We start from the raw sequence: 21,574 nt of genomic DNA, 5'->3' as shown, positions 1-21,574 counted from the left end.
CATCTTATGAAGTGATAGTATAAAAATAGCATATGCACTCACTTTATGATTGTAGGGGTCCAACCTCTGGGCACTCCTGGCCACCTGTCTATGCAGGAAATGGCACCCTGATGCATTAATTTGAATGGAGAGGTGCTACATTTTCAGCATTGGCAGGGGACCCAGAGGTTAGACCCCTATTGATCATAAAGTTATGGTGCAGCGTGCACTGCGGAGCCGGTGCAGAGGATGGGTGTGATAGTGGCCCTTATGAAGTGTTGTGTCACAGTGTACTCCCTCAAGCCGTTGGTCCATAGGGATCAGTGCAGTGAAAAGGTAATTTTGAAGAAAGAGGCCAGAAGTAAACAGAACAGTCTTTGTAGTAGGTGCCAAATGTAACTTCTGATACTTTCTGTCAGGGATGCGGGGTGGGTGGAATACTCCACACCGAGTACAGGAGGCCTGGAAACTAGGGTAAAGGAGAAGGTCACCTTCTAGAACAACCCTAATCTAAGTCCTGACTAACTATCAGTATGAACTGACCTTGATGGTAGGAAAGTTCATACACAGGAACCTAGAGCCCTAACCCACCCTGTAGGGCCCTGGTATAGTGACAGGACTTGAGACAACCTATTCCTCCACCAGAAGGATGAACAGGATTCTCCCTCAGGCCTGCATACAACAGAAAGGGGAAAAAAACACACAAAATACAAATAGGAAACGCACACAACTTCACGTGGAGTAAAGGCAGCGCCAGGAGCTCAACTGAGAACCAACAATCAGCTAGCCCAGAGTCCAGAAACTGAAGCTATAAACTGCACCCCTAGAAGGGGTAAGCAGTGATAAATAGGGGAAGTTAAATGACCAAATCAACAACACCTGCCATAGGTGTGGTCATTAAAAAAAAACACACAGACACAAATGATCCAAAAGGAACCATTCACATTAATCCATGTGTTGCCAGTCTCTCTGATCTCCTGGCCCCTGTCACGGGAGTATCCGTGACAGTACCCACCCTTCTATGGGAGACCTCCGGGCACCCAGGACCGACCTTATCCGTGAGACTTGTGAAAGGCTTTTACCAAGCGATTGGCATTCACATCGGATGGCGGTACCCATATCCTCTCCTCAGGTCCATAACCCTTCCAGTGGACAAGATTCTGAAGAGAGACGATTATCTTGGCGATCTGAAATTCCAAACTACCGTCTACCATGACACTAGCAGGTGGCAAGGAAGACAGCTCCAAAGGTTCAACATATCTCTTTAACAAAGATTTGTGAAATACAGTATGAATTTTCAGGGCCTGGGGAAGTTCAAGACGAAACACTACAAGATTAATTATGGCAGTGATCTTATATGACCAATAAATCTTGGACCCAACTTCCAAGAAGGTACCTTCAACTTAATGTTTCTTGTAGACAGCCACACAGAATCACCCACTCTCAGCTAGCCCAGAGTCCAGAAACTGAAGCTATAAAACGTACCCCTAGAAGGGATAAGCAGTAATAAATAGGGGAAGTTAAATGACCAAATCAACAACACCTGCCAGAGGTGTGGTCATTACCAAAACAACACAGACACAAATGATCCCCAAGGAACCATTCAGATTACCCACGTGTTGCCAGTCTCTGTGATCTCCTGGCCCCTGTCAAGGGAGTGTCCGTGACACTTTCATAAACAGCAATTTCCAAGTGCAATTCTCTGGCACTAGTAAGGATTATGGAGGCAGGTTGGATGGCTGCAATTTGGCATTAATGTATCGTAGTACTGGCCTAGTAATATTCTGGGTGATGTGTGTCCCAGCTGCCGTCTCACACCTCACTGCAGTGTCTTTAATGCTGGTTTCTGCTGTCTGATTCCTCTCAAGTATCTGCTTGAGAATGTCTTCTCTCTGGAGAATCCTCTTTAGGAACAAGAGCTCTAGTGTGTGCTTCCTCTCTCCTCTGTCTCTCAGCAGGATCTCCCCCTCCTAGCAGGAAGCAGGATCTGCCCATTCCTACCAAGAGGGTTTGGAACAGGTTGGTTAGCCCTGTTCCTTTGCTATTCCTTACTGGAAGTTATGGCCAACATGAACAATATAATATTCATACATTGTAATACATTACAAAACTATATACACAGCAATTGCAGATACCCCCAGGTTTGGGATACTGCAATGACATATCTTAGAGAGATGGGAATATTCCTTTAACATTCCTTCCTGGCATATGTTGGGAAGGAGTTAAAGACTATGTCCACTTTTGCAATTATTTATTTTTATGGTTCGAATGCATTTGTGTATACAGTTCCTATGCAGACCTATGTGTTTCAATGGTTAACAGACTACAAACATCTCATCTTGAAGCTAGGCTCCCTCCCATCTTCCCAACACTTATTGATAACGTATAAAACGTATAATATGTTAGGAAGAGTTTAGACTGTATGCTCTCCAGGGACCTCTTGCTTGTGTCCTTGTTAGTTCAATTGGTTTTATTACTTGTCATTTGACTTTATATCCCACCTGTTCATCTCTGTAGAATATGTTGATGTTATAAATGATGATGGTTAGAAACACTGCAGGTGTTAAATGGAAAGGATTATGGCTGCACAGATCTTTTCCACTATTTGTTACCATGAAACAATATACAGTAATTCTGCATAGGTTGGCCATCTCATCTCTCCTCATGGTAGATGCGGCCCTGCCTATAATGTGGTGAATACTGGCATTTTCTCGGAAGAACTACCAACCACTGGTATTTCATAATTTATTTTTGCCAGAATCTGCATTCCAGCTAAAACTTTATATTCCATGCGTTGTGCATTGTAAAAAAAATCCGCAATACACCCGGCCAGGAACCCCCGTAGAACTGCCTATTCTTGTCCGCAATTGCGGACAAGAATAGGGCATGTTTTATTTTTTTTCTGGAGCCGTGGAACGGAAGTTCGTCGCCACACTCCGGAAATGCGGACAGCACACTGTGCTGTCCACATCCATTCCTGCCCCATAGAGAATGAATGGGTCCGCACACGTTCTGGATAATTGCGGAATGGGTGCAGACACATTCTACGGATGTGTGAATGGACCCTAATAGGAACTTAGATATTTCCCGGTAAAAAATGATTTTTAACACGTTTCTGCAGCATGGCCCTGAAACAGAAGATTCATACTTTCCTGCTCCCTGCCGCTCCCGCTCTCACCATCTTCCGATCCTGACCCTGTTTACATCCGGTTGGATATGGGCATAGTCACTTGCTCCGCTCCAGCCAATGACTGGATTCAGTGATTATGTGGCCACAAGAAGCGCTGCACCGCTGAAGTCAGTCATTTGCTGGAGAGGTGCTCTGGACCGGAAGATGGAGATAGTGGGAGCGTCGTGGAACAGGAAACTATGAATCTTCTGTTTCAGGGACCATGTTACAGGAACTTGTCAAAAAATCTTTTTTAATGGGAAACCCCTTTAAGTGGCGACATTTCCTTCCTGCCTGCTATTCAAAATTGAGTGCTTTCATTCACCGCAGAGGACAGCGCTCACTGGTTCTTACCACCTCCTGCCCCCCAGATATACTGTAGGTGCCCTGCAATACCCAGTAAGCACTTTCCCTAAGGGCTCATGCACATATGTAACACCCGAGTGGCATTACCACCTTTTACGTCTCCCCACTATCATATATGGTTAACATAATGTCATCATGTGCACTTATTTCCTGATCCTGCAAGATATTTGTATGTATTTCTATGCAATTGTTATGTTTGATGTAATGTGCCTGGTTCACCAGCAGATGGCGACCACATTGGCAGTATTAGTTTACCTAGAATGAAACCTTTCTTTTCATTCTAACCCTCTTTAGTCAGAGGGAGGAGTTTAGTTAGGGAAGTTCAGTTCAGGAGTACCCCCTGCCAGGGGAGGTTGTGCTGCAGAGAGCTCCTCCCTGCTGGACGAGGCCTGCTAATGCCAGCAGAGCACCGTCAGCTCTGCTGGAACAATAGAAAAGAGCAAAGAGCCTCAGAAGCCAGGAAGTATAGTCCCCTGGATAAAGATAAAGACAGAGTCAGACTACAAAGTTAAGTTGCAGCATACAGCCGAAAGGAAAAGTTCCTATTTAATCCTGATAGCACAGCAGAGCCAAAGAGTAACTGATGTAGCAGAGCTGAATGTGTTCGCCTGCCAGAATTTATGCAAAAGTCTGCTAGTTACCAAGATAAAGTTGGAAGATTGTTTCTCTGATGAAAGTTTTTTCAAGTAAAGCTGCTGTTCAACGTTATACCAAGTCTGGACTCCAATTTGTTTCTTCCTCCTTCCATTCAATCATTACATTTTCTGCAACGGACGGCAACGCTTGGGATTCCAGCGTATCCAGGTAGGAGCACCGTGACAAGTGCTACACCACTAAGGGACATTAGGCCCCCCTACACCATTATGGTATTCCTACCCTGGGTACCCATCACCAATACCATCTACTTAGGGGGACTCAGTCCTTCATGGCTGAAATGCAACTGGCGTCACAACAAAACAAAAAAAAATTCTTAAAGGGAGCCCAGGACCCACCCGTGCGTTGCACATACTATGCTCCGTTCCATAAAATGCGGAGCACACATGACTGGAATCTGTGTTTTGTGGACCACACAACACGGTACGTCATGTGTATGAGGCCTTACTAGTGGGGAAAGCACTTATTGGTTAACCCTTTAATGACCGGGCATGAAAAAGCCTTAATGACCAGTCACTTTTTTGCGATTTAGCGCACATGGTTCAAACACTTGTAACTTTTTTGGTTCAAAGACCTTTGCAGGACGCTGACTTTTTTTATGTTGCACATTTTCCTTTTTTTTTCCTTTTTTATTTGTATTTTGTTTTGTATTTTTTTATATTTTATTTTAATACTCACTTTATTACTTATTTTTAAAATAGAAAAAATAAGACTGTTGGGGAACAGTGAACAATTTTATCTTGCACTTTTTCCTTTTTATTTTTTTCTTGTACTTAAATATATTTTTGCCACACAATATGTCCCCCAAGAGGTCTTTAACACTTTCGCTACCAGCGCTGTACATAATGCAGGTCGCGGTAATTAAAGTTTTTAGATGCCGTGATCAAGTGAGATCACGGCATCTAAAGCGTCAAAAATATATTTATATATTTATTTAATTTAAACCACATTCTTATCAGTAAGATAAGAACTGAGCTATAATTAGTTTTTATAAGGGCAGAGAACAGAAATAAGGAGTCCGTCTGCTCCCCAGATGACGGAAAATACAAAAAAATCTACAGGCTGCTACTACAGCATCTCAGCTATGTACACAAAAAGACCAATAGAAAAAATGATTTTTAGCTTAAAGGGATTGTCCCACGAATAATGTCAAAAATTAAAATCAGACATCATATAGTCCATGACAATACCTTTCTAACAAAGCTAGGACCAGCCCTGTACCTCCTATGGATCCAGAGATCTCCACATTCATTGCACTGCTAGATTTATATCAAGCTGAACGTTCAAGGGGAGTGTATTTTCTGCTGTGGCTAAGGGGGCGTGTCTCATCTCTCCCTATCACAGCTCAGGGGGCGTGTCTCATCTCTCCCTATCACAGCTCAGGAGGCAGTTGAAGGATGAAAATGAGCATGTACGGCCATCTCAGTGAGCAGGACAAGGAAATAAGGAGAAAAAAAACTAACAGCAGGTGGTGCTACACAGATACATTTTATTGAATAACTCAGTGGCTATACTGATTTTTTAATTGCATGGAATTACAAAATAATTCAGATCCAGGTGCTGGTTTGAAAACTGTAGATTATTTTTCATGGGACAACCTCTTTAAAATAAGTACAATGCAATATTAAAAAAGTGGCACTTCATGCAAACACTGCAGAGGTACCCAAGTCCAACCCAATGCAACAGTGTCACACACACGACAAACATTATATATTGCGAAGCCCACTCTTCATTAAAGCAAATTGGACTAACTAAAAGAAAGATATGTCCCGTAGAACCCCTTTAACAACCATATTCATTAAGGGAACTCATTTATTTAAGAACACTTACACTACAGTATTTCATATATCATATAGCCAGTTTTAAAGGGGTTGCCAAACCTTGGATCTGACAACCCATTTGGTGCAGACCTGTGCCCCTAAAGCCGAAGAACATAAAAAAAGAAAACTCCCCTGTCCATGGTCCCACCGCTAGTCTGTTCTTGGTTGCTTCCGATCCCTATAGGACCAGGACCAAGCAGTCACAGGGCTCAGAGAAAACAGTGGCTTAAACACTAAGTCACAGCAGTGATGTACCAATTAAGCTTCTAGGACCACTGAGACCTATGATTGGCCACTATGGTCACAGGACACAGCTGCTTTCTGGTCTGGTAAAGACCAGAAGTGGCCCAAAATGGAGCAGCAGCAGGACCGCAGACAGGTGAGTCTTCCTTTTCTTATGTTCAGGGGCACAGGTCTGGACCAAAGGGGTTGTTGGCCCCAAAGCTGAACAACCCCTTTAGTCAATTACAGAACTTCACAACTTGTTTGAGGGATATTTACATTTAATATAGTAATCCTGTGTATAAATCTATCAAAATCTTGGCAGTTGTATGATGGTGAAATATGCCCATGAGTGTGCGAAGCGTTATGTTGTTTTTATAAGTGTAAAGAATTACTTACCAAAAGCTGGAGGACTATGTGCAATTAATCGTGCTAGGGAAAAAAAAGCACATTATTATTGACCTACTCATTATATTGAAGCTCCACCATTGATGAGCAATGGTTCAATCTGCAAATTTAAATCTGTTTTTCAGTTCTGTCCAGTACATGTAACTAGCCCAACTGGCTGCTATTTGGAAACTGTGATGGTCTTTAACCCTTTTGCTACCAGCGCCGTGCATAATGCAGATCGCGGTAATTAAAGCCTTTAGATGCCGTGATCAAGTGAGATCACGGCATCTAAAGCGTCAAAATTATATTTATATATTTATTTTATTTGAACCACATTCTTATCAGTAAGATAAGAACTGAGCTATAATTAGTTTTTATAAGGGCAGAGAACAGAAATAAGGAGTCCGTCTGCTCCCCAGATGACGGAAAATACAAAAATCCACGGGCTGCTACTACAGCATCTCAGCTATGTACACAAAAAAGGAAGCCATATTTTTAATAAAGACCAATAGAAAAAAAGGTTTTTAGCTTAAAGGGGTTGTCCCACGAATAATGTAAAACATTTAAAGCAGACATCATATAGTCCATGACAATACCTTTCTAACAAAGCTAGAACCAGCCCTGTACCTCCTATGGATCCAGAGATCTCCACATTCATTAGGCTGCTAGATTTATATCAAGCTGAACGTTCAAGGGGAGTGTCTGCAGCTCAGGGGGCGTGTCTCAGCTCTCCCTATCACAGCTCAGGGGGCGTGTCTCAGCTCTCCCTATCACAGCTCAGAAGGCAGTTGAAGGATGAAAAAAAGCATGTGCGGCCATCTCAGTGAGCAGGACAAAGAGATAAGGAAAAAAAACAGCAGGTGGCGCTATACGGATATATTTTATTGAATAACTCAGTGACTATACTAAATTTTTAATTACATGGAATTACAAAATAATTCAGGCCCAGTTGCTGGTTTGAAAACTGTAGAATATTTTTCATGAGACAACCTCTTTAAAATACCGTATATACTCGAGTATAAGCCGACCCGAATATAAGCCGAGGCCCCTAATTTTACCCCCAAAAAATGGGAAAAATTATTGACTCGAGTATAAGACTAGGGTGGGAAATGCAGCATATGTGGGGGATCTGTGGAGGATGCTGTTATGTGGGGGATCTGTGGAGGACAGTGTTATGGGGGATGTGTGGAGGACACTTATGGGGACCTGTGGATGGCACTGTTATGGGGTGGATCTGTGGAGGACCCTGTTATGGGGTGGATCTGTGGAGGACACTGTTATAGGGGATATGTGCTATGACACATAGGGCCATGAGGGGGGGGGGCCAGCATAAGACATATAGCATCTTATGCTGGTCCCCCTCATGGCCCTATGTGTCCCCTCATGTGTCCTAAACTGCGCACATAACTGGCTTTGTGTGTAAAGTAATTTACTAGTGTGTAAAACAAGCTCTCTCCTATTGATAACAGGTCCGGCCTCTGTATTCACTGTCACGATGAATGCACTACAGCGAGCGGGAGCTGGCTGGCCGGCGGGTGACTGACGTCACTTAGTAACGCTCCTCCCACTTCAGGAAGCAGGAGCGTTACTAAGTGACGTCAGTCACGCGCCGGCCGGGCCGCTCGCTGCAGTGGCATTTTCGGGTCGGCCAAATCGAGACTCGAGTATAAGACGAGGGGGCTTTTTGAGCACAAAAATATGTGCCAAAAAACTCGTCTTATACTCGAGTATATACGGTAAGTACAATGCAATAATAAAAAAGTGGCACTTCATGCAAACACTGCAGAGGTACCCAAGTCCAACCCAATGCAACAGTGTCACACACACGACAAACATTATATTGTGAAGCCCACTTTTCATTTAAAAAAATTGTACTAACTAAAATCATATAGCCAGTTTTAAAGGGATTGCCAAACTTTGGATCTAACAACCCATTTGGTGCGGACCTGTGCCCCTAAAGCCGAAGAACATAAAAATAAAAAAAAGACTCACCTGTCTTATATGAAACGATTTGCGCTAGGGAAAAATAAAAAAAAGCACATTATTATTGACCAACTCATTATATTGAAGCTCCACCATTGATGAGCAATGGTTCAGTCTGCAAATTTAAATTTGTTTTTCGGTTCTGTCCAGTACATGTAAACAACCCAACTGGCTGCTATTTGGAAACTGTGTAGCAGGATAATTGCTTTTGACTGATCTCATTATATAGTACTCATCTTAGTGCTGTGAATACTTGAAGGGTTTATCCGATAAATAATGTAAAAATGAAAATACATACTCTAGTACATGATAACCTCTTTCTAACAAAGCTAGAACCAGCCCTGTACCTCAAATAGATCCAGAGATCTATCTCCCCATTCATTGCTCCAATTATTCTGCCAAATTTATTTCAAGCTGGCAGATTAAGGGTTGGGTTCTTTCTTAGAGGGCATGTCCTGTCTGCTGCAGCTAGTGGCAGTTGAAAGCTGGAACTGGGTAGAGATGAGTGAACCAGGCAAGATTCGGTTCATTTCAAGTATGTCAATTTGATTTGTCCCAAAAGAGATAAAGATGATATGTGAGTGAAAGTTCAAAAAAAAAAAAAAATATATATATTCTAGGGGATACTCTTTTTTATTATGGAGAGCCCCTAGTATGCCGAGTACACGTGCGCAGTATTGCAGGCCAGGCAACACCCCTCTGGATTTCTGGGAAAGATATTCAAATTAGCGTTCCTAAACCTATATGATGCCAGCAGATGTTTTACTATGATAATTTGTATATATTTTCCCCAGAAATCAAGAGGAGCTTGTATAGCCTACAATGGTCATCATCTATATCAACTGGTCTCCATAATAGAAATAGTACCCAACCAGAGATTCCATCTATTCTTTCTCTCTCTCTCTCTTTTGTTGGTTTGCCTGACATGAATCACTGAAAAAAAGATATGAAACATCCTGCACGATATGATAATGAATGTTGCCGATGTACATGGCTACATTTATAAAGTCACCGAAAATAATGCACTATAATAATAGATGCAAACATAACATATGGACTAAGCCCTCACTCTAATGATAAAATCTGAGACTTTTAGCCAATACATTTTGATCAAAATACATCTGTGCCCACCTACCCAGCCCCAAGGTGGTCTCAGTTCAGGTAGGTCCTACGCAAAACCTACCTATGCCGTTATGCATTTACATTCACAAGCACATACCCTGCACATATAGGTGTTGCTCCTAGTTACCTCTATGTGCATCAGCAGCCGGTGAGAGGAGGAGCACACACACCTATATGTAGCACCTTAATCAAGGTCGCCTCTTAGAGAGGTGGGGCAAAAGTGCACATGAATGCTACTCCCAGAGTAGGAGCGCATTCACACCTGAAGGTGCCACTCCTTCAAATGCAGAACGGCGTAGGTAGGTTTAGCGTAGGACCTGCTTGAACTGAGACAACCTTGGCGCTGGGCAGGGGAGCACTAGTGAGGAGCGGGAGGTGCCATATTCGATATATTCGTCGAAATCGAATATTCGTTATTATTCTAGTTATCGCGAATAATATGCGATTTAATTATTCGCGTATTGTGAATTTTCTTTTAACTGTATAAGGCAACTTTCCTATGGCTATGGCTAGGCTAATATGTGTATTTTACGAATATTCTCTATATTGCTATAACTTTGTTTTTTAGAATATTCGTAAAATACAGATATAGACTGAAATTTAGCTAATATAGTGCTCTTTATTTTTTGTCTAATTTTTTTTGCCTCTTCTGAACTTCAGTTTTGGAAAAAATGTGCACTATTAAAAAAAAATACTATAGCACTATATTAGCTAAATTGCAGTCTATATGTGTATTTTACGAATATTCTCTATATTGCTATAACTTTGTTTTTTAGAATATTACGAATATTCTAAAAAACTAAGTTATAGCAATATAGCTAATATTTGTAAAATACACATATAGACTGTAACTTAGCTAATATAGTGCTATAATCTTTTTTTATAGTCTAATTTTTTTTGCCTCTTCTGAACTGAAAAATTTACACTATAAAAAAAAACTATAGCACTATATTAGCTAAATTACAGTCTATATGTGTATTTTACGAATATTCACTATATTGCTATAACTTTGTTTTTTAGAATATTATGAATATTCTAAAAAACGAAGTTATAGCAATATAGCGAATATTCTTAAAATACACTTATTAGCCATAGCCAACCAATAGCACAGTTGTGTAATTGCCGATTTATCGCATGACATAAACTATCTTACATAAAGAGGAAAATTAGAAATCAGTAATGAGAATCGTTACTGATTTATAATTTTCCTCTTTATGCAGGATAGTTTATGTCATGTGATAAATCGGATCTTAAATATGTGAGTGAATCGGGTCGCATAAGGGCTGTATGCTATTGGGTTGGCTTGGTCGAATAGACGAAGATAGAGAATATAGCGCTATATTCAACAATTCTACCAAGCCAACCCATTAGTGATAGTAGTAATTTTTACTATCACAAAATTTGTGATAGTAAATTACTAGCATTCATTTAGTGATATTAAAGTAAATTAATAATATGACTAATGGGTTCAGATGGAGAAAAATCTAATATTCGTTATAACGAATATATTTTGATATATTCTAAATATTTGCGAATTTACAAAGTTGTAATATTCGTACGAATATTTTGCTATTTGAATATTTGCGCTCATCCCTAGTGAGCACAGATGTATTTTTGTATCAAAATGTATTGGCTAAGAGTCCAGATTTTATCATTAGAGTGAGGGCTTAGTCCATATGTTATGTTTGCATCTATTATTATAGTGCATTATTTTCTGTGACTTTGCCTGACATGAACCATAAAAAAATTGGTTTTGTGTGAATCCATACTTTGAGAAATTCGGACCGAATCAAGAACTTGTAGAACCAATCAGTGAGCAGGACAGAGAAATTAGAAAGAGAGAAAACAGCAGGTAGCGCTATACAGCTAGATTTAACCCTTAGTATACCGGAGGTTTTTTTGTTTTTATTTTTCTTCCCGATCTTCCTTGAGCCATAACTTTTTTATATTTCTGTTCACATAGCTGTATGAGGGCTTATTTTTTGCGGGACAAGTTGTACTTTCTAATGCCACCATTAATTATGGCATACCATGTAATGGGAAGCAGTAAAAAAAATTCAAGATGGGGTGGAATTGGAAAAAAAGATAATTCCACTGTTTTACGGGTTTTGTTCCCACAGCGTTCTCTGGGTCAATACGATTACGATACCCCATCTGTATAGGGGTTTTTTTCCAAAGTTTTTTTTTAACTTTTTTGTTTATTGCTTATGTTGGCCTACCACCTGGTGGCCAAAATAAGAATTGCCATTTGAATGCTTCAAATCAATTACCGGCATCCTCACTGGCCACAGAGGATGCCGGTAACACCCCTAGAAGCGCAAGCGTCCGGGTTTTTGACCATTTAGATGCTGTGATCTCACTATGGAACAGTCTCAGACACTGCTGTGGCGGGAATTGAGGCCACTCCCTCCTAGACTCCAGGACCAGGTATAGTACACACCCCCGTGACCCCGGCACGACCCCCTTCCACCGCGGCCTCTCTCATCTGCTGCCCGGCCCCGTCGTGCCCTCACTGCCCTGCTCTCTCCTGTCTCCTTCTCCCCGTCCCCAGCCAGGCCCGAGCCGGCCCGGCCCGCGGACCGAACACGGACGGGCCGGCAAGTGGATGTAAAAAAATTAAATAAATCAACAGGCCCGGACGGGCCCCCAGTGGCGTAGAGCCCCGTTGCCACTGCTATGGTTGCTATGGCGATCCCTACGCCACTGCCTTGATATAAATCTGGCAGCGCAATGATTGAGGAGATCTCTGGACCCATGTGAGGTACAGGGCTGGTTCTAGCTTTGTTAGAAAGAGATTGTCATAGACTATATGATGTCTGATTTTCATTGTTGACATCATTCATGGGATAACCCCATTAACAGTATTGCTGGGAGTTGTACGGGCTATGCAGACGGAATCAAACAGTGGGGACCAGGTAAGTATGAAGAGGTCTGATAAAAAAAAGTTTAGTCTTGAATAACAACCTTAATTAGTGGAACATTGTGTAAGGTTATTGATTGATTAATTTGGTGGTTTGAAGCTATAAAATCTCTCAATGATGACAGTGCATCTAATTGAAATGGTTACTGTGTGTAAACAGAACACAGAGTGAAAATTAGGTCACACACATACATTACTAGTTGATTGCATTAACATTTCGTAGATAAAGGCTATCTTACTCTGACTTTGTGAACCATACAAAGATGATGTTTGTCCTGTTAAAAAGAAAAACATTAGAAATATTAAAGGGTGTATGTAAAGAAATGTTGGTATACATGAACATAAACTTAAAAACTGTTGAGTAGTTTCCATTAATTTATAGTATAAATCCCCTGGAACCAGCTGAACTTTTAGATCTCTCAACGTCAAGAAGTTTGGCTCACTGACTCCACAGCCCTGCTTTTGGACAGCGTTAGCAAATCTGTCCCAGTATTTTTAATACAATGGCTAAATATAAGACAAAGATAGCAAAAGATGGAATAATTGTATTGTTTCTAATATATAATGCAATTAATATCTTTAAAAAAATAAACTAAACGCGTTTTCCGAGGCTGCAAATTAAATTTGCAAAACGTTTAGGAAAAAATAAAATATATATATATATTCTAGGGGATACTCTGTTTTATTATGGAGAGCCCCTAGTATGCCGAGTACACGTGCGCAGTATTGCAGGCCAGGCAACACCCCTCTGGATTTCTGGGAAAGATATTCAAATTAGCGTTCCTAAACCTATATGATGCCAGCAGATGTTTTACTATGATAATTTGTATATATTTTCCCCAGAAATCAAGAGGAGCTTGTATAGCCTACAATGGTCATCATCTATATCAACTGGTCTCCATAATAGAAATAGTACCCAACCAGAGATTCCATCTATTCTTTCTCCTCTCTCTTTTGTTGGTTTGCCTGACATGAATCACTGAAAAAAAGATATAAAACATCCTGCACGATATGATAATGAATGTTGCCGATGTACATGGCTACATTTATAAAGTCACCGAAATGATGTACTATAATAATAGATGCAAACATAACATATGGACTAAGCCCTCACTCTAATGATAAAATCTGAGACTTTTAGCCAATACATTTTGATCAAAATACATCTGTGCCCACCTACCCAGCCCCAAGGTGGTCTCAGTTCAGGTAGGTCCTACGCTAAACCTACCTATGCCGTTATGCATTTGCGTTCACGAGCACATACCCTGCACATATAGGTGTTGCTCCTAGTTACCTCTATGTGCATCAGCAGCCGGTGAGAGGAGGAGCACACACACCTATATGTAGCACCTTAATCAAGGTCGCCTCTTAGAGAGGTGGGGCAAAAGTGCACATGAATGCTACTCCCAGAGTAGAAGCGCATTCACACCTGAAGGTGCCACTCCTTCAAATGCAGAACGGCATAGGTAGGTTTAGCGTAGGACCTGCTTGAACTGAGACAACCTTGGCGCTGGGCAGGGAAGCACTAGTGAGGAGCGGGAGGTGCCATAATTCGATATATTCGTCGAAATCGAATATTCGTTATTATTCTAGTTATCGCGAATAATATGCGATTTAATTATTCGCGTATTGTGAATTTTCTTTTAACTGTATGAGGCAACTTTCCTATGGCTATGGCTAATATGTGTATTTTACGAATATTCTCTATATTGCTATAACTTTGTTTTTTAGAATATTCGTAATATTCTAAAAAACAAAGTTATAGCAATATAGAGAATATTCGTCAAATACAGATATAGACTGTAATTTAGCTAATATAGTGCCATAATATATATATATATTTTTGTCAATTTTTTTTTGCCTCCTCTGAACTTCAGTTTTGGAAAAAATGTGCACTATTTAAAAAAAATGCTATAGCACTATATTAGCTAAGTTGCAGTCTATATGTGTATTTTACGAATATTCTCTATATTGCTATAACTTTGTTTTTTAGAATATTACGAATATTCTAAAAAACGAAGTTATAGCAATATAGCAAATATTCGTAAAATACACATATAGACTGTAACTTAGCTCATATAGTGCTATAATCTTTTTTTTTATAGTCTAATTTTTTCGCCACTTCTGAACTGAAAAATTTACACTATAAAAAAAAAATACTATAGCACTATATTAGCTAAATTACAGTCTATATGTGTATTTTACGAATATTCGCTATATTGCTATAACTTAGTTTTTTTAGAATATTACGAATATTCAAAAAAGCGAAGTTATAGCAATATAGCGAATATTCTTAAAATACACTTATTAGCCATATCCATGGCCAACCAATAGCACAGTTGTGTAATTGCCGATTTATCGCATGACATAAACTATCTTACATAAAGAGGAAAATTATAAATCATTAATGAGAATCGTTACTGATTTATAATTTTCCTCTTTATGCAGGATAGTTTATGTCATGTGATAAATCGGATCTTAAATATGCGAGTGAATCGGGTCGCATAGGGGCTGTATGCTATTGGGTTGGCTTGGGCAAATAGACGAAGATAGAGAATATAGCGCTATATTCAACAATTCTACCAAGCCAACCCATTAGTGATAGTAGTAATTTTTACTATCACAAAATTTGTGATAGTAAATTACTAGCATTCATTTAGTGATATTAAAGTAAATTACTAATATGACTAATGGGTTCAGATGGAGAAAAAAACGAATATTCGTTATAACGAATAAATCTTGATACATTCTAAATATTTGCGAATTTACAAAGTTGTAATATTTGTACGAATATTTCGCTATTTGAATATTCGCGCTCATCCCTAGTGAGCACAGATGTATTTTTGTATCAAAATGTATTGGCTAAGAGTCTCAGATTTTATCATTGGAGTGAGGGCTTAGTCCATATGTTATGTTTGCATCTATTATTATAGTGCATTATTTTCTGTGACTTTGCCTGACATGAACCATAAAAAAATTGGTTTTGTGTGAATCCATACTTTGAGAAATTCGGACCGAATCAAGAACTTGTAGAACCAATCAGTGAGCAGGACAGAGAAATTAGAAAAAGAGAAAACAGCAGGTAGTGCTATACAGCTAGATTTAACCCTTAGAATACCGGAGTTTTTTTTGTTTTCATTTTTCTTCCCTATCTTCCTTGAGCCATAACTTTTTTATATTTCTGTTCACATAGCTGTATGAGGGCTTATTTTTTGCGGGACAAGTTGTACTTTCTAATGCCACCATTAATTATGGCATACCATGTAATGGGAAGCAGTAAAAAAAAATTCAAGATGGGGTGGAATTGGAAAAAAACGTAATTCCACTGTTTTATGGGTTTTGTTCCCACAGCATTCTCTGGGTCAGTACAATTACGATACCCCATATGTATAGGGTTTTTTACAAGTTTTTTTTTAACTTTTTTTGTTTATTGCTTATGTTGGCCTACCACCTAGTGGCCAAAATAAGAATTGCCATTTGAATGCTTCAAATCAATTACCGGCATCCTCACTGGCCACAGAGGATGCCGGTAACACCTCTAGAAGCGCAAGCGTCTGGGTTTTTGACCATTTAGATGCTGTGATCTCACTATGGAACAGTCTCAGACACTGCTGTGGCGGGAATTGAGGCCACTCCCTCCTAGAATCCAAGACCAGGTATAGTACACACCCCAGTGACCCCGGCCCAACCCCCTCCACCGCGGCCTCTCTCATCTGCTGCCCGTCCCCATTGTGCCCTCACTGCCCTGCTCTCTCCTGACTCCTTCTCCCTGTCCCCAGCCAGGCCCAAGCCGGCCCGGCCCGCGGACCGAACACGGACGGGCCGGCAAGTGGATGTAAAAAAAAAATTAAAATCAACAGGCCCGGACGGGCCCCCAGTGGCGTAGGGCCCCGTAGCCACTGCTATGGTTGCTATGGCGATCCCTACGCCACTGCCTTGATATAAATCTGGCAGAGCAATGATTGAGGAGATCTCTGGACCTATGTGAGGTACAGGGCTGGTTCTAGCTTTGTTAGAAAGAGATTGTCATGGACTATATGATGTCTGATTTTCATTGTTCACATCATTCATGGGATAACCCCATTAACAGTATTGCTGGGAGTTGTACGGGCTATGCAGCCGGAATCAAACAGTGGGGACCAGGTAAGTATGAAGAGGTCTGATAAAAAAAAGTTTAGTCTTGAATAACAACTTTAATTAGTGGCACATTGTGTAAGGTTATTGATTAATTTGGTGGTTTGAATGTATAAACTCTCTCAATGATGACAGTGCATCTAATTGAAATGGTTGCTGTGTGTAAACAGAACACAGAGTGAAAATTAGGTCACACACATACATTACTAGTTGATTGCTTTAACATTTCGTAGATAAAGGCTATCTTACTCTGACTTTGTGAAACATGCGAAGATGATGTTTGTCCTGTTAAAAAGAAAAACATTAGAAATATTAAAGGGTGTATGTAAAGAAATGTTGGTATACATGAACATAAACTTAAAAACTGTTGAGTAGTTTCCATTAATTTATAGTATAAATCCCCTGGAACCAGCTGAACTTTTAGATCTCTCAAAGTCAAGAAGTTTGGATCACTGACTCCACAGCCCTGCTTTTGGACAGCGTTAGTAAATCTGTCCCAGTATTTTTAATACAATGGCTGAATATAAGACAAAGATAGCAAAAGATGGAATAATTGTATGGTTTCTAAAATATAATGCAATTAATATCTTTAAAAAAATAAATAAAATAAACCAAATGTTTTCTGAGGCTGCAAATTAAATTTGCAAAATGTTTAGGAGAAAATTTAGAGCATTCTTCCCTGTAAATGTGTTTTGGTTCATCAATATTTCTGGGAGGCCTTGTTATGCACAGCCATCTTCAGCACATGCTACAGCATCTCCATATGGTTAAGGTCAGGGCCTGGACTTGGCCATTCCAAAACACAAATTATATTCTTGTTCAGCTATTCTTTAGTTGATTTAGTTGTGTGATTTGGGTGATGAACTCCATTTGTAGATCCAAAATTCTCAATAAAAACAGGCACTCACCATCTGGTATAGTCTAAATTGATATTTTACTCGATATAATGGTAAATTACATAAAAATATACATAAAATTCAGCATTAAAATACACTTCGATATATTTCAATATATTTCAAAACAATATAGTATCCATTGAGTACTGTCTATATGCTGTGATTGGCACTTCCTACTTGCTATTGGTTACAATTTGGGGATATAGCTTGTGATACCCTTAACCTAGTGCCTGGATACCCTTAACCTAGGTAGATTTGTCAGTAATCAAGCTTTGTGTGCCTAATTTAAGGTAAAAGCGGCAAAAGATCCACAAAATCGACTTTTCTAGTCTCATCTTTTGCTGTATTCCTTAATCTTCAGAAGTCCCGTAGAGAATGAATGGAGTGGCATAGCACATGCTTGACCAGCACCAGCATTCTTATCGGTGCGCACACCTTATCTAATAGTTATTCCCATCCTCTGCATAGGTGATATTGACATAACCACAACACCCCTTTAGGTTACTGACTGTATTTTGCTATTGTTGATTATATGAAAAGTTCCTACCGTCCACAAATTTATCAGCAATTAATGTTTCTTCTTCCTTGTCTTTTTCCTCTGGTTTTGTAACCACCATTGATGTTAAAGGAGTGACAAACTTGAACTTCAAGGACAGATCAAGCGCTTGCGCTGTTAGGTTTGCTTTCTCTGATGGGTCTGCATAAAGCCTTAAATTAAGTAAAATAGTTTCAGAGATCTACAGTGGACACTAATGCCTGTATTAGACAGGCCAATTGAGCAAGTGATTGTCAGGTTCCCTCCCGGTATTCGCTTGCTAGCTGGCAGAGGAGACCGCTGATATTACCTACAGGGGTCTCCTCCGCAGCATGGGGATGAGCGATTGTTATGCCATCGTTCATCCCCACACTGCCTAGTTGTTTGCCGACAGCAGATCGTTATTAGACAGCACGATTGCAGTATTACACTGCAAGATGATCATTAATGAACGTTTATGTAAACACTCGTTGCCGATCATCGGCCGAAAAATCGGCGAGTGTAATGCAGCCCTTAATCATGTTTGCTTGCCATATAACATAATATATACAGTGCAAAAACCATTCATGCTAATAGATATTAAAAAATACTAAAATACTTAAAGGGGTTATGCCATGACTTATGTAAAAATTGAAATCAATGTAAGAGTAGTAGAAAGTGGGCACAATCACTAACCTATTGAAAACAAGGGTGCTGCTCATGTGCAAAAGGACTACAACCAAGTATTATACATTCATGTATTTGGGTCTTTGTCTGACAATGTAACATTGTTTGAAATAGTTTTTAACATTTTTTGTGATAATATTTCAGATATTAATACATTTTGGCATTTAATCATGTGATTCGTCCGTATGCGCCATTTTTTCATGTGCCCTTTATAATACTTAGTAAAAATTTAAATCAGACATTATTATACATAACTTCTTTCTAATTAAGTTAGAACCAGTCCTGTACCTCACATGGATCCAGAGCTCTCCTCAGTCATTGCTCCAGTTGCTCTTCTAGGTTCTCTTCAGACTAGCAGCTCAGGGGGCATGTCCTTTCTGCTGCATGTCTGTCCATGTAGCTATTACAGCTTCTAACAGTACATATGGCTGGGGACAGTTGAAGGATGGAACAAAGCATGTGCAACTATATTCATCCAGCTTACTAGGTGGACGGGCACATCTCAAAATAGATTAAACACCAGGGGCACCAATATAATAAAAGCAAAGGGAAAATCTCACAACTGGAGAGGTTTTTTTTTTATAACACAGTCAGTTACAAAAGTGATTAAAACATTTAGTGGTGGTAAAACCCCTTTAAAACTAGCCTTTCACAATGAACATGTTGCCATATTTGCAGGCATCACGTTATAGAACAATGTAAGCTGAGATGATTGAAATACAGTTTTGTGGGTGATGATTTAGTATAACAAGTTTTCTCTTTGCATTCTGGACTTACAAACCGGATTCCAAAAAAGTTGGGACACTATACAAATCGTGAATAAAAACTGAATGCAATGATGTGGAGGTGCCAACTTCTAATATTTTATTCAGAATAGAACATAAATCACGGAACAAAAGTTTAAACTGAGAAAATGTACAATTTTAAGGTAAAAATATGTTGAATCAGAATTTCATGGTGTCAACAAATCCCCAAAAAGTTGGGACAAGGCCATTTTCACCACTGTGTGGCATCTCCCCTTCTTCTTACAACACTCAACAGACGTCTGGGGACCGAGGAGACCAGTTTCTCAAGTTTAGAAATAGGAATGCTCTCACATTCTTGTCTAATACAGGCCTCTAACTGTTCAATCGTCTTGGGCCTTCTTTGTTGCACCTTCCTCTTTATGATGCGCCAAATGTTCTCTATAGGTGAAAGATCTGGACTGCAGACTGGCCATTTCAGTACCCGGATCCTTCTCCTACGCAGCCATGATGTTGTGATTGATGCAGAATGTGGTCTGGCATTATCTTGTTGAAAAATGCAGGGTCTTCCCTGAAAGAGATGACGTCTGGATTGGGAGCATATGTTGTTCTAGAACCTGAATATATTTTTCTGCATTGATGGTGCCTTTCCAGACATGCAAGCTGCCCATGCCACACGCACTCATGCAACCCCATACTATCAGAGATGCAGGCTTCTGAACTGAGCGTTGATAACAACTTGGGTTGTCCTTGTCCTCTTTGGTCCGGATGACATGGCGTCCCAGATTTCCAAAAAGAACTTCGAATCGTGACCATTTTGCCACACTCCATTTTAAATGATTCCTGGCCCAGTGAAAACGCCTGAGCTTGTGGATCTTGCTTAGAAATGGCTTCTTCTTTGCACTGTAGAGTTTCAGCTGGCAACGGCGGATGGCACGGTGGATTGTGTTCACTGACAATGGTTTCTGGAAGTATTCCTGAGCCCATTCTGTGATTTCCTTTACAGTAGCATTCCTGTTTGTGGTGCAGTGTCGTTTAAGGGCCCGGAGATCACGGGCATCCAGTATGGTTTTACGGCCTTGACCCTTACGCACAGAGATTGTTCCAGATTCTCTGAATCTTCGGATGATGTTATGCACAGTTGATGATGATAGATGCAAAGTCTTTGCAATTTTTCGCTGGGTAACACCTTTCTGATATTGCTCCACTATCTTTCTGCGAAACATTGTGGGAATTGGTGATCCTCTACCCATCTTGGCTTCTGAGAGACACTGCCATTCTGAGAAGCTCTTTTTATACCCAATCATGTTGCCAATTGACCTAATTAGTGCTAATTGGTCTTCCAGCTCTTCATTATGCTCAAATTTACTTTTTCCAGCCTCTTATTGCTACTTGTCTACTTTTGGGATTTGTTGACACCGTGAAAATTTGAATCAACGTATTTTTCCTTTAAAATGATACATTTACTCGGATCAAATAACACATCATTGCATTCAGTTTTTATTCACAATTTGTTTAGTGTCCCAACTTTTTGGGAATCCGGTTTGTATAATTCCAGTGGGAGTTAATTATTGACCACCTTCTCTGTGTTTATACAGAGAAAGCTGACAGACAGAGGGTCACTGCACCCACTGGACTCATAACCCCAGAAAGAGCAGAGATTTAAATTAATATATTACAAGTTACACAAAATGTCAATCAATCCTCGATTTGGCGGGTACTATCTCTCCTTGAGGAGAGAGCGCCTTAATCGCGTAAGGAGACTTATAGGCCATACAAGTTCCTGTGGAATTCTGGGAAAGAAAGGGATGCAAATGAGCTCTTAAGCTCTGCCTCTAATGCCACCAGATGTAAGGCAGCTATCCTATAAGTCAATGTTCAACCCTTCAAATGGGCCTTTAAATAGTATCCCCCAAATCCTGACTTGGCCTCAAACCCAGTTAAGCCAGTACTCTCTGCTCTGCACTGATGAGGG

At 40.1% G+C, this 21,574-nt stretch overlaps 1 protein-coding gene across 6 annotated transcripts in view; it reads right to left on the bottom strand.

Annotated features, from left to right (window-relative positions):
• Window positions 1-21,574, bottom strand: part of LOC122943070 (inter-alpha-trypsin inhibitor heavy chain H3-like) — a 107,096-nt gene that overhangs the window by 25,785 nt on the left and 59,737 nt on the right. The window contains exons 14-18 of one of the 6 annotated variants that reach the window (XM_044300481.1): window positions 18,203-18,363; window positions 17,009-17,044; window positions 12,865-12,900; window positions 8,593-8,616; window positions 6,610-6,642 (exon numbers count right to left, since the gene is read on the bottom strand). In XM_044300481.1, coding sequence (XP_044156416.1) covers window positions 6,610-6,642; window positions 8,593-8,616; window positions 12,865-12,900; window positions 17,009-17,044; window positions 18,203-18,363 — 290 coding nt within the window. The remainder of the gene's footprint in view (window positions 1-6,609; window positions 6,643-8,592; window positions 8,617-12,864; window positions 12,901-17,008; window positions 17,045-18,202; window positions 18,364-21,574) is intronic. The other 5 variants (XM_044300483.1, XM_044300482.1, XM_044300484.1 and 2 more) reach the window with 5 other exon arrangements.

This window comes from Bufo gargarizans, chromosome 7, assembly GCF_014858855.1.
Source record: "Bufo gargarizans isolate SCDJY-AF-19 chromosome 7, ASM1485885v1, whole genome shotgun sequence".
In the NCBI taxonomy this organism is placed as follows: domain Eukaryota; kingdom Metazoa; phylum Chordata; class Amphibia; order Anura; family Bufonidae; genus Bufo; species Bufo gargarizans.
This window is presented reverse-complemented; position numbering and strand designations above follow the sequence as displayed.